This window comes from Anguilla rostrata, chromosome 10, assembly GCF_018555375.3.
Source record: "Anguilla rostrata isolate EN2019 chromosome 10, ASM1855537v3, whole genome shotgun sequence".
Lineage (NCBI taxonomy): Eukaryota > Metazoa > Chordata > Actinopteri > Anguilliformes > Anguillidae > Anguilla > Anguilla rostrata.
In genome coordinates this window covers 14,331,078-14,344,114 of record NC_057942.1, presented here as the reverse complement: position 1 = coordinate 14,344,114, position 13,037 = coordinate 14,331,078, and the positions used below count along the sequence as shown (strand labels likewise).

The 13,037-nt window shown below is 50.2% G+C and overlaps 2 protein-coding genes across 8 annotated transcripts in view; one reads left to right on the top strand and one right to left on the bottom strand.

Annotated features, from left to right (window-relative positions):
• Positions 1-8,146, top strand: part of LOC135265081 (protein crumbs homolog 2-like) — a 27,239-nt gene extending 19,093 nt beyond the window's left edge. For both annotated transcript variants that reach the window (XM_064354323.1, XM_064354322.1), the window contains 6 exons: positions 176-744; positions 1,035-1,200; positions 1,704-2,571; positions 3,374-3,490; positions 3,955-4,081; positions 4,738-8,146. In XM_064354323.1, the coding sequence (XP_064210393.1) occupies positions 176-744; positions 1,035-1,200; positions 1,704-2,571; positions 3,374-3,490; positions 3,955-4,081; positions 4,738-4,959 (2,069 nt within the window). In that variant the 3' untranslated portion in view covers positions 4,960-8,146. The remainder of the gene's footprint in view (positions 1-175; positions 745-1,034; positions 1,201-1,703; positions 2,572-3,373; positions 3,491-3,954; positions 4,082-4,737) is intronic.
• LOC135265082 (DENN domain-containing protein 1A-like) overlaps positions 7,734-13,037 on the bottom strand; it is a 140,423-nt gene continuing 135,119 nt past the window's right edge. For 5 of the 6 annotated variants that reach the window (XM_064354324.1, XM_064354327.1, XM_064354325.1 and 2 more), the window contains one exon: positions 7,734-13,037. In XM_064354324.1, the coding sequence (XP_064210394.1) occupies positions 11,940-13,037 (1,098 nt within the window). In that variant the 3' untranslated portion in view covers positions 7,734-11,939. The other variant, XR_010332844.1, reaches the window with a different exon arrangement.

Genomic DNA, 13,037 nt, shown 5'->3' with positions numbered 1-13,037 from the left:
GCCCTACAAACGCAAATGTCTGTGACTGACTGAGTGACTGTTGAAGTTACACCATTGGTCGGCCGAGTTATGAAGTTACACCGTTGGTCGGCCGGATCACGTGTGTTAGGTCCAGCCATATACTAGGTTTCCTAGTCTTGTTTTTTGTTTTACACGTTCTCGCATTTTTCCTCAGAGTTTTCGATGTGGACGTTCGCGCACGAGGACACGGAGAGCTTCGCCCGGTACGAGGTCGCCGGCGGCCACGACAGCCACAACTTCAGCGTCTCCTTCTTCCTGCGTTCGCGCAAGCAGGAAGGCCTGCTCTTCCAGCTGAGGCGGGACGGGCGGGCCCGCTTCACCGCCTTCCTGAGGGCGGGCGTGGTCGCCGCCAGCGGCCCGAACGGCAGCACCGCCTCCAGCCAAATTCGCGTCGCCACCGGGAATAAGACTCTGCTGACGGTGGAGTTCCGGCGCGGCCTGGCCTCTGTCCGGCACGCCGAACATCGCGTCTCGCTGGCGGCCGTCGGCGTGGTGACGGTGAGAGCGGGGGACGCGCTGTACGTCGGAGGCCTCCCCGGGGGGAGCGGCGCGGAGCAGTGGGGGGGCTGCTTCAAGGGCTGCCTGCAGGACCTTCGTCTGGACGACGCGCGTCTGGCCCTGAACAAGCAGGATGCCGCGGAGGAGCCCGCCGCCGAGCTCAGCTACTTCCCAAACCGTACTGAGCATGTGCAGAAGGGCTGCCTGAGTGACAACACTTGCCAGGTACAAGGCAGCTGCCATGGTAACACAGAAACACTAACTACAGGCCTAGTACATCAGGAGGCAGATGATGATAATAATAATAATAATAATAATATTAGTAACTTGTAAGTATTTAAAACTGGAACAGCAGTGAATGCATTACCATCTGTACCTATAAGTAGCATGCTTAGAAGTATATAAGTAGAAATACAGTCCGCAAGTCACGCTCATGGTAAGCAGGTGTTTGGAGCTGTTGGGCGTTTGACCGCAGGGACGGTGTGACCCCCCCGGTGTTTTGTTTCGCCCCGAAGGCGGAGCCGTGTCGGAACGGAGGAGAGTGCTCGGTCGTGTGGAACGACTTCTCGTGCCGCTGCCCGCTGAACTTCACCGGGAGCACGTGCGAGACCCGCCTGTGGTGCGTCAGCGACCCCTGCGTCATGGGCGGCCGCTGCGTGGACCTGCCCGACGGCTACGAGTGTGAGTCCGGAGGTTCCGGAACGTTCCGTTCCCCGTACACCTGCTTCTGCTCCGCGCAGACTTTAGCCTCTCAGGGCCTGGAGCGCACACAGAGAAATGTTTGTTATCCCTTTTACTCAGTTTTTCATGAAACACTACGAATGTGGCTTTATTTTTAGACAAAGTAAAAAATAAAATTAAAAAATAAATAAAAAACAATGTTAGTAAATATATTGTAAATATATATATATATATATATATATATATATTTTAAAAAAACAAGCACAAGAGGGCTTCCAGTGGCGTAGCCCATAGAGCGCCTTCCACATGCTCATTGCGAGCCGCGACGTTGGCAGTTCGAGTCCGACTGCTGACCTTTGTTGCATGTCTCTCTCGCTCTCCTCCTAGTTCTTCCTGTCTCTCTACAATATTTTGTCTAATAAAAATCTGAAAAAAGCCAAAAAAAAACAAGCACAAAACATGTCTGTTAGTAAATAAAAAAATATTTTTTTAAAAACACCCAGGCCTCACCAACGGCACGTTTGAAGACAACGACCTGCAGTTCAGGGCCAACGGCTCCCTGGTGGGCCCCGTGACGAACGTCTCCCTGTGGCTGCGGACGCGGGAGGAGAACGGCGTGCTGCTGAGGGCCCGGAGCGGGGCGGAGCTCTTCTGCGTGGGCCTGCTCAACTCCTCCGTCCTGGTGAAGATCAGCAGCGGGAACAGCCTGGAGCTGCTGGCCTTCGTCAGCGAGCAGCTGGTCGCCGACGGCGCCTGGCACCGCGTGGAGGTCTCCATGGCGGACCCCAGGCAGGCCGCGTCGCGCTGGACGGTGGCCGTGGACGGGCGGGACGGGGGCGGGAGCCTGGGCGCCGCCGGCAACCTGGACTTCCTGAACGAGTCCTGGGTGCGGCTGGCGGAGAACTTCACGGGCTGCCTGGGGGAGGTGCGGGTCGGGGGGGTCTACCTGCCCTTCGTCCCCGACGGGGGGAGCCCCCCGCCGCAGCAGGCCCGCTTCGTCCGGGAGGGGGGCGAGGACGTGCGGCTGGGGTGCGCGGGGTCCCCCGTCTGCGCGTCGGGGCCCTGCCTGAACGGCGGGGCGTGCGAGGACCTCTTCCACCTCTTCGGCTGCTCGTGCGCGGCGGGCTGGGAGGGGCCGCGGTGCGAGCGGGACGCCGACGACTGCGCGGCCGGGCCCTGCGTCCGCGGCGCCTGCGTCGACCGGCTGGCCGACTTCGGCTGCGACTGCCCGCCCGGGTACGGGGGCAAGCGCTGCCAGGAGGACCTGGACGAGTGCCGGGGGCACGGCTGCCGGAACGGGGGCACCTGCGTGGACGGGGTGGCCCGCTACACCTGCGTCTGCCCGCACAACTTCACCGGGCCCCTCTGCCAGTGAGTCGCCTGACATTATTTCGTTATCCATCGGGATGTTCTCTTTGCATCCTAAAGGCAGAACGTGACACGGCACAGCACGACAGCGCCGTGCACGAATAACGCATGAGCTGGTGGTGATGTCATTTCACGTCCTTCTTCAGGAGTCTGCTTACGGTTAACGCGGAAGACTCGCAAAGTGTCCGTCGCTAAGCCTCAAGAAATATCAAACAGGAAGAGGGATTTGGATAAAAAAATGAGGGTAGGGCAGGTCTGCTATGGTTGGTTGACAAAGCTCCCGTAATGGGCGGAGCCACAAGACTCATTGATCTGTACGAGTGTATAACATAGCATAACATAACATGGTCAGAGTCAGAGAATTTGGACTTTTGACAAAGAATTTGACAAAGAATGAACAGCATGCACTCTACTCTACACCAAGGGTGTAATTTATGGGGGGATGGGCAGTTACAACCCCCTCAATATTACAAAACAGGCTAAATAACACCCCAGGAACATAGCATGGTGATGAGAAAAATAATTTCATATTAGGAAGATGAGTATGTCATGTTCCAATTTTGATATGCTGATCAACAGTCTGGAGTATTTTCTTTCTAGAATTCACCAGAAATGATCATTTCATAGCTGTTATTTTGGGGTGGGGGGGAAACTGCACCCCCCTAAAAGGTTGCAGCTCTCAGGGTCTATGCATTTTAACCGCACGCCCCCCCCCCAATATTCAAACTAAAGTTGCGGCCTAGCCCTACACGACGCATGCAGGGACAGTGACGGACGTGTGCTGTGCTGTGTGTCCGTCCCTCAGGTGGAGTTTCCCCCCCTTGCAGTGCGGTCAGGACCCGCAGTGCGAAAACGGGGGGGTCTGCAGCGACGGGATCTGGGGGACCAACTGCACCTGTGTAGCCGGCTACTCGGGGGACAGGTGAGACTGGAACTAAAAAAACCTCCATCTCAAAAAAGCATCAGGAACACAAGTCACAGCTACTCTGCAAAAACTAAACAACAACATAAATCAACATTGTAATCCTGTTCAGGTCCCATTTCATCTATTGTACCAAGTTATATATCCCAGTGTTCATTTTAGAACTTTATTATAGGGTATAATGTAACAACTATTTAAACAAGACTAGCTCAAAACCTAGTATAACGCTGGACCTAACACACGTGATCTGGCCGACCAGTGGTGTAACTGCATAACTCGGCCGACCAATGGTGTAACTTCGTCACTCAGTCACAGACATTCGCGTCTGTAGGGCTGCCCCTGCTGTTGTGGTCCAGCCAAGAATGATAATTCTACCCTCTAAATGGAGAGAGGAGCTTGTCTTGCGTGGTGAGGTCATCACTGCTTGACCTGCTGGGTACCCGGGTGCCGTGTTGTCCCCCTAGGTGTGAGGTACAGGTTGACGAATGCGAGTCGAACCCCTGCCAGAACGGCGGATCCTGCCAGGACAGACTCAACGGGTTCCAGTGCGGGTGCGCGGAGGGCTTCGTCGGCCCGCAATGCCAGAACGCCGTAAGTCAACCTCCCCCCTCAACTGCCCCCCCCGCCACTCCACCCCACACCTCCTCTTCAGTGTGAACGCGGTCCACCCGGTCAGGACATGATCAACAACGCACTGCACTACAGGGCATCTCAGACCAGTTTTACAAGCGTCACTTACTATGTGTACCTAAACTGAATATACGGTGAGCTGCATAACGTTTGGGACAAAGACATTTTTTTTCTTAATTTGTACTCCACAATTTACATTTAATCAACTTTCACGGGTAAGCCAGATTCTTCTTATTAAGGTAGTTACACATGTGTTCACATGAATCACAGCACTTTGTATACATATTTCCCATTAAGGCACATAAAGTTTGGGACACTTATTAATTTTGTATGGTGAAACCAAAATGTATAAAAAATAGCCTTAAAAATAAAAGCTGGGAATGTGCACTTCAACCACATGAATCGTTTGATTTCAAATCTAAAATTGTGCCATACAGAGTCAAATCAAAGAAAAATGATGTATATACATATGTATAACACATATGTATATACACATACACATTTATTTATATATACATATATATATATATATATACATATATATAAGAGCAGTGTGCTGAGGCGAGCGTGTAACTGAGTAACTGGCAGTGACCCCTCTCTCCCCTTCCCCCTGGCAGAAGCAGCCACAGAAATTTCAGGTCTCCCTGCTGGTGGTGGCGGTCCCGCTGGCCTGCTGCTGCCTGCTGCTGGCCGTCATCGGCCTGGTCTTCATGGTGATGACGGCGCGGAAGAAGCGCCAGTCGGAGGGCACCTACAGCCCCAGCCAGCAGGAGGTGGCGGGGGCGCGGCTGGAGATGGACAGCGTGCTCAAGGTGCCCCCCGAGGAGCGGCTGATCTGACGGCGCGGGCGGGGAGGGGGGGGGGGAGGGTGGGGGAGGCGCGCTGGGTCCTCGAGGAGGAGCGGAACGCCGTTCTGCTCCACGCTGGGAGTTCCTGTTCCTCTGGCCCTTTGAACTGAGGCAGGTGGAAAGATGGAACAGCTGCTGGGTGGGGAAAAAAAATACGGTTCCCAGTTAAACTGAAAACTTTCCATGGACTCTTCTGCCACACTAATACCACCACCACCCTCCCCCCTTCTCTGGCTCTGAGGTGGGTAAGCGGGTCCATGCCCTACCCACTGTTCATTTGTACCCATTTCACACCCAACGTGGGCTGTACCAAGGAGACACTGATCTCAGACTGCTGAAGAAGGGAAACTGAATTCAGACACCCCACTGTTGTTTTCATTGCGTTTCGCTGAACATCGTATCCTGTTCTGTCCTGGTCTTTGTGCAAGGACCTTTCTACACTGGAATTCGCTCTCTAAGAGTCTTTAACGAGGACCCTCATCTCTGGTACACACTTCAGCACCCTTACTGTGTACACAGTAGCAGGTGGCTAGCTTTTAGCTGCCCCCTGCATCCAGGCATAAGGACAAAGCCACAAAATCTTGCTCCTTTTTTCCCCTACCTGTAATGTGAGTTTATTGTGTGACAATTTTACACTGCTTATATTTGTTTGTATGACTGTGTCATGCTGAGATATTATAACGTTACTGTGAAAGAGGTAAATTGCCCCAAACAACAGAGGTGCACTGATTTGGCTCTGTGCTAATTTAGAATCTAACTGTAATTTAACTATACCCTGTTGTGCAGTCCTGCCACCCCATTCCCCCAAACGATAGTGTTGTGTTTAAAGACAAAAAGAAATCAACTATGAATAATTTCCAAGGAATCTGACATCTCCGTCTTTGATGTGCCAACTAAAGACCTGAGTAGTTTATTTATTTATTTCTCTTTGAGGATGACAGATGATTTCCCTCACCGTGTAAGCGAAGACCTGTATTCAAGCAGTGGGGCGCTTTTTGTCTATTTGACACTCCAGCCTCCAGACAATAAGGAGGCTAAAGAGCTGAGAAGCATGCAAGCTACATACAGTATCTCTGCAGATAGTAGTGGAATAACAGACATCTCAGTATTCATCTCATTTCCTTTCTAACTACTGAAAAATATCTTTTTTTTTGTCTTAAATACTATCATAGAATTGTATTTATCTTTTAGCTGTTAGCTGTTGGTACCAGCTTATCTACAATGCACTGTACATTTACACTGTAAATTTTAAAGAATCGACACTGGATTATCTGCTTGTGAAATCTTGCGTGAAAGGTTGCGTCAATAATCAAGCTGCAGCTGTTTCGCTTAGACATGCAGACGGCATACATGGCATGCGGCATTGCGTAGCAACATAGCAGGGCTGCATGTTTTTGCAGTATAAAATTGTGCGTGTGTGTGTGCGTGTGTGCATGTGTGTGTGTATATGTGTGTGCGTGCGTGTACATGTAATAAAGGGTTGCAGAGGAAATATGCCGTAGACTTGAAGACAAAATGTGCCCGGTTGAATAATTAAGTTCTTTTCTTAAAACAAATTTTATATCATTTGTATAGGATGATCGGGACCAGTGGACACAGTAAGTCTATGCAAAATTATCGAAGGCATACAAATCAATCTCTTTAAGGGAAAAAAATAACATTTGTAAGATTCTTTTTATACAGAAATGTTACAAATGCCCTCTGCCCCTACAAAAACGAAAAAACTGTAGTGCGAAACTGTATACAGCATATGTGCCTTGCTTACATCTGCCTGAATACATACCCTGCCAACAGCTTCACTCATTTGATCTCGTTCATTCAGCATAAATGCTCCACACCACACAGGCGTGTTTGAGCACATACAAAGCAAAGCTACACGACCTTGTGCAATGGAATGGCCAGTTCTGCAAACTTGCATGTCCAGAGGAATTTTGTACAAGAAAGTGTGATTAAATGCAGAGTATGAAAGAGCACAGCGGCCTCTCTGCATGCCCCCTACAGCGCATAGCAGTTTAATTAGCGATAATCAAACATATTCACAGGTAGAGTCATCATAAAATATACTGGCATGCCACATTCCTATCATGGAGGGAAAAAAGCTAGGTCACCAGTTCCACATGTACAAACAATGTCTTCCATTAACTGGAAATTCTAGAAACCATCTTTATGAAAATGACCTTTTTGCATGTGTGGCGACTTCTCCAGAAATGAAGAGTTCCTTATGTCTAATAGGGTCGCGCAAACTTTATATTTACGCTGAATATTGTTTATTTTGGTATACAAGTGGCTCATGTATTGGCACCTATATAAGTTCATGGGAGATGTCACCTTTAAGTGAGGACCGAAATGGATTGTTGTTTTCTGTGAAACCAGGAAGTTATAACGCAGTGGGAGTGACATACAGTAGTAAGATATCACAGGAAGCCATTTTCACTTTCCTTTACATGCCTCACTAAAAAGGAAATACATATTCTTCATCCATCAAAACACAAACAGTGTGGAGAGTTCATCTAGATGCGAGTACCAGGAAATCAACGACATGAGAGATATTATGCTGACACAAGCTTGTTGCTAATGTTTTTATCCAAATCTCGGTACGTAAAAAACGCATAATAAACAGTGGTGTCTTACCGTTCTTGTGTTGTGCTGATGATACTCTACTTGTGTAATCACCACTACAGTAATTGGGTACCGTCTTGCTGAATACACTCATTTCGGAAGACACAAAGTCAACACCAGGAGCTTAATAATAGTAAAAACAGATATCAAGGAAAATGCTTACTTTATTTTTTTCATGTACTCATTATTGTGAATTCAATAACCTGACAGCAGTTGGGGGATGTCTTGTAAATACTGTGAGGTCAAAGGTGACTGTGTCCTTTCCGGTATCACGTGGGCAGCGTCACTGCTGGAAGTAAAGTTTGTGTTCTGTAAATAAATATTGTAACACGGAAAAAGTCGTGACCTGCATATCACACCCTCTGATAGGGGAAAGTGCTTATAAATGGGACTGGTCCATCAAATATGCTAAAGGACGGCGTGGAGGAAATGATAGAGACCTGACAATTGCAGCAGTAAACAAACATAATATACATCTTTCAGGACCTGTCACAGTTGGTCCACAGAGGAAATAACAAACGAACAAAAAAACAAAACGAAAAAAAAAAATTCAAATAAATCTGAAGCAGAAAGGCCCACTGCAAACATGAAGCAAACGCAGAGTAACATATTCATAATCACACATAAACAAGAGCAAAGTGCATGACAAACCATGACAGCGTGAGGCTAAAATCATGCCATTCAATACTGGTGCACAACAAAAAAAAAAACATATCCCCCAAAGTAAACTCCAAAGTGCTTAATATTACAACAGAGGGCATATAATTTCACAGCCATTTTTTTTATATACTCTCTAAAAAAAAAAAAAAAAGCTTGAAATGATAACTGACAAAGCAATAACAGAGTCAACACATCGTACGACACTCAGTGGCATATTGTTTTGGCATGGTACGAGTCCCTAAACTGTGTCTGTTATGGTAAGGCAACTTTTTAGACACGACTTCACGCTCACTATTTTTGCAGCATCTTTCCAGAGTTTAAGTGACTCTCACCAGGTACTGTAACACTCACTGCTCTGACTCAAAAAATTTAAAGCTGAGACTCTCAGTCACGGACCTGGCCAGACATGTACACCCGCGTGGTGGAGCACACCGAGGAGGATCACACCTGCGCGGTGGAGCACACTGAGGAGGACCACACCCGCGCGGTGGAGCACACCTGCGCGGTGGAGCACACTGAGGAGGATCACACCTGCGCGGTGGAGCACACTGAGGAGGATCAGTGTAATCTCACGATACGCCGTCTTGCCTGAAATGCAGACCGTCGGACGGAGGAAAAACACACTTCTACTTTTCAGCCTGAATTACCGTACGGCAACTAAAACTGAACTTTTAGTATTATTAAACGAACAGGCTCAATGCAGTACCTCGGTTCTGACAATTAAATTAACTGTCCGATCCAACATATAGTTCAAATATTAAAATGAACATGCGGATCCAGTATACAATAGACTCAATTTTGATAAGAAACTTAACACACTCATTTGTTAAGAAGTAGGCCAAGTTTGAGTTCTAGGCTTAAAAGGTATTGATTCATCCAGTATGCAACAAATTCCCTTCGAGTATTAAAACCAATCCAGTCAGAAGTGCCAGAGTTCTATTCCAGCATTAATATGAATCAAATCATTCAGAACAAACATGAAGGAAAACCAGCATCCCTGTTGGCTACCACTCGTTTACACAACGCATCCCTGTATTCCAGGGAGAAGGTACAAGCACATCATCCTCTTACACATATAAGGAATATGACTGCATGCCATTAGAAATAAATAAATAAATAAAAAAACACTGTACAGAGACACAGAGCCAAAACACACTACCCGTCCAATTGCCCTAGCGTACGATTAATCGCTCCTGGTTCCTGACTGAATTTAAACTTACCGTGGTGGTCTTAGTGTACACTTTCCAACTGGAAATAAATTTTATAGATGTATATGCACATTTATACATAACAGCAATTATTTCAAAGAGTTTAAATCCATATATACTAAAAAAAAAAAAAAAAGATTAAAATAACAATAATAAACCCCACCCCGTACTGTACACAATTAAACAAACCATATCAGCAGGAACTGAGAACAAAGCTGAGCTGTTAACTTTAATATTTTGATTACTGGTGAGAATGTACATTGTTTCGCCGCTTTATATTTGAAATCCATAAGCACAACAGCTCAGTGGGCGGCTGTGGTGAGAGAGGATGAGAGAAACAAACCTTTGCGAGTTAGAATGAGCCATCGTTTTTCAGGGAACTCTAACATGGAGAATCATGTCCAGTGCTCAAGTGTTCAGTCTATGCAGTCGATTCGGTCATGAGACAGAACAAGGTCCCACCCCCATCATTTCATCAACAAACACCTCCAGCATCACACACAAGCAGATGAGCTCATGGATGACATATTATCAGTTGGATAATGAACCATGAATCTCAAAGCCCCCCCCATGTGGCAGTACTCGGGTACTGCAGTTTCACAGTCCCTACATGCTGCAATTTATTGCCATATATTGAATCCCTTGAGTAGAAGCAGGTGTGTACCAGGGTAAGGGTAATAGTGTAAGCTCTGCTATTGATATTTATTCTTGTAAATCTTGCTATTATGATTAGAATAATGAGAAAAGAAAGAGGAGACCTAAAGGTTGAAAGATTCTGTAATGGGTTTTCTTTCACGAATGGGTTTTTGTTCCACAGTAAATTCCAGAGAAATAACGGAGAAATTCCAGAGAGATGTCCTAGAAACTGAGCAATTTCCAAAATGTTCATATTATAATACCAAAATGAAAGCAAGATATTTAAGTCGGCGTAAACTCTCGCGCACGCACACACACACACACACACACACTCACACACACGCACACACACACACACACACGCACACACAGGCACACACAGATACATGTGCTTATGCGCATGAGGGTTAAATGACCACCGTGAAGGTAAAAGAAAGCTGGATTTCCATACATCGGCCATAGGTGCCCTTTCGTGTCACACACAACCTTATAATGACGGGGGTGGGTTCAGGGAATTCACTTTAGCAGCACGAGTATAAAAATGAGCACAATTCTCCAAGTCCGTATCTCAGTAGCCAATGATTGTCCTAAAGACACAAGTAAACAGAACGCGTGGCAAAATGAAAAGAAACAAACAAACAAACGAAAAAAAAAATACATTAGCAATCTGGTGACAAGTCCTACTCTACAAGGCCGGAATGAACAGAACACAGAGGAGGAGTGATCATTTTAAATGGAACACAAATTGTGTCACAACCATGATTTACACAATAATAAGTGTTTGCACTTTCCATTTGGTAATACGATGAGTAAAACTGTACAACGATGAATTCCGAAGCGGCCGGTTTAGTCTTTGAAGCCTGATAAAACAGAGCGGGATGAGTCGCCGTGAGCGTTTTTTTGAAGAAAAAGAGGAGAGCGAATTTGCATAATGACACACAAACGTTAAGTGACACCAGCACTGTTCTCCCCCACCCCTAGCGCGCACGCTCCTGAAAAAAAGGTCACTTGCTTTTTGTCAACATTTTGGTCGAATTGCCTGCTCGACGCAGATACGAAAGGGTCTGCTCGTCCTCAGTTCCGCGGAGGGAGAGAGAGAAAAAACAAAAACACCAAAGTATCCGTGTTTGTTCTTCGTTTAAAAAAAAGTCCGTCACGGGAGAGCAAGGTGTTCTTCTGTCGAATAATATCTACGGAAACTGTAAGGAGAACTACGCAGTTCGCGGCGGACCGTCGATCTGCACGCCGTAAGCTGAAAAAAACGACAAGAGGGAGGCGCTGAAAGGCAGTATGCTAGCTGTTCTACTAAGGAGCTGTGCAGTGAAGCTTTACTCAGAAGCTACCGAAAGCAGGGCGCTTCCCGGACACCCCCGGTCCCGGAAGCCTCGAACCTCGGGCCGCCGTCTAGGGGCCGACGCACGCACGCGCTCACCGACTCCAGCACAAGCGAACATTAATAAGTGGCAGAGGAGAAGCGGAACCTGCGAAAAAGTACCGTGAGAAACACGCCGGCGGGGGGCGTGTGCGTACCGCGGAGGGGCCGGGCTCAGTCTTGATTTCCTGTGAGGAGGAGGGAAAAGTGGCTCTTATAAACACAGGGGGAAGGGGAGGTGGGTGGGGCGGGGAAGGCGGTCATGTGACCATCTGGCCCACCAATGGGGGAAGGGGGGGGGGCGGTAGGGAAGCAGCCCTCCCCTCAGGACCTCACTCTGAGTTCCCCTGACTCTCAAAAGTCTGTCGCCGGTCAGCAGAGCGTCTCTCCGACGGTGGCGGGCGAGCGCTAGTCGAACGTCTCCCACCGCCGGCGCAGGTCATCCACCCGCCTCTTGGGGGCAGCGGCGGGTTTGGTCACAGGCAGGAGGTCGCCGAAGGGGTCCTGGGGGGGCTCCTGCGGGGCCCTGTCGCGGGCGTCCTCCCCGCCGTGGGGGGGCTTCGGCAAGGCCGGCGGCGTCTCGCGGGGGCAGGGGGCGGGGGCGGGACGGGGCGGGCGGGGCGGGCGGTCTGGCATGCCCGGCGGGTGCCGCTGAGGGGGAAGGCGGGGCGGGCCTGGACGGGGCTCTGCTGCAGAAACCCGGGGGCCCCCGGGGAGGGCTGCCGGTAGACCGCGGGCAGTCCGGCGGGGGGGCCGTACGGGGACGTCTGAAAGTAGCCGGGGGGGGCCATGTAGGCGGCGCTGAAGGGGTTCCCCACCGGCGCGGGGTAGTGTCTGTGCGGGGGGGCCGCGGGGGGGTAGCGCAGCGACTGGGTGAAGGGGTTGAGGGAGATGTGCGGGAACGGGGGCAGGGCCTGCGGGTAGACCCGCTGCGGGGGGAACGGGTGAGGGGGGGCGCCGGAATCTTCCCTGATGGCGGCGAGGAGGGCGGGTCCGGGCGAGGGGGCGCCCCCCGGTGGCGGGAGGCCGTGGGGCTGCGGGGGGCCCTCGGCGCTGCTCAGGGGGTCCAGCAGGCTGAGGAGGTCCATGCTGTCGCTGCTGACGCGGATGGGCTTCAGGATCTCCGGGCTGGAGCGCTGGGAGGAAAGGGGGGACATGTTGAGAGCCTGACGGAACTCCTGCCCCCCCGCGCTCACCCCCGAGTCCGCCTGGGAGGCGGGGTCGGTGCTGGCGGGGGCGGGGTGTTTGGGGGCCCGGGCCAGCTGAACGGGGGGCCCCAGGACCTTGCCCAGCTCGGGGGTCTTGCGTCCCTGGGGCCGGGGGATGGTGATGCTGCTCTGGCTGGCTCCCGCGGCGTCCACGCGGTCCTGGCTGGCCGCCAGGCTCTCCGAGCCGGACGGGCCCAGCTCCGAGGGCTCGGGCGGGGGCACGGACAGCGGCCTGTCCCAGGTCTGGGCGGACGTGCAGGGCAGGGCCATGTCGTCCAGCCCCAGACTCCACAGCTTGTTGTACGGGTTCGAGTGCTTGAGGGTGGGCAGCGTGCGTGTGCGTTCTGCTCCAATCAGATCCATCCT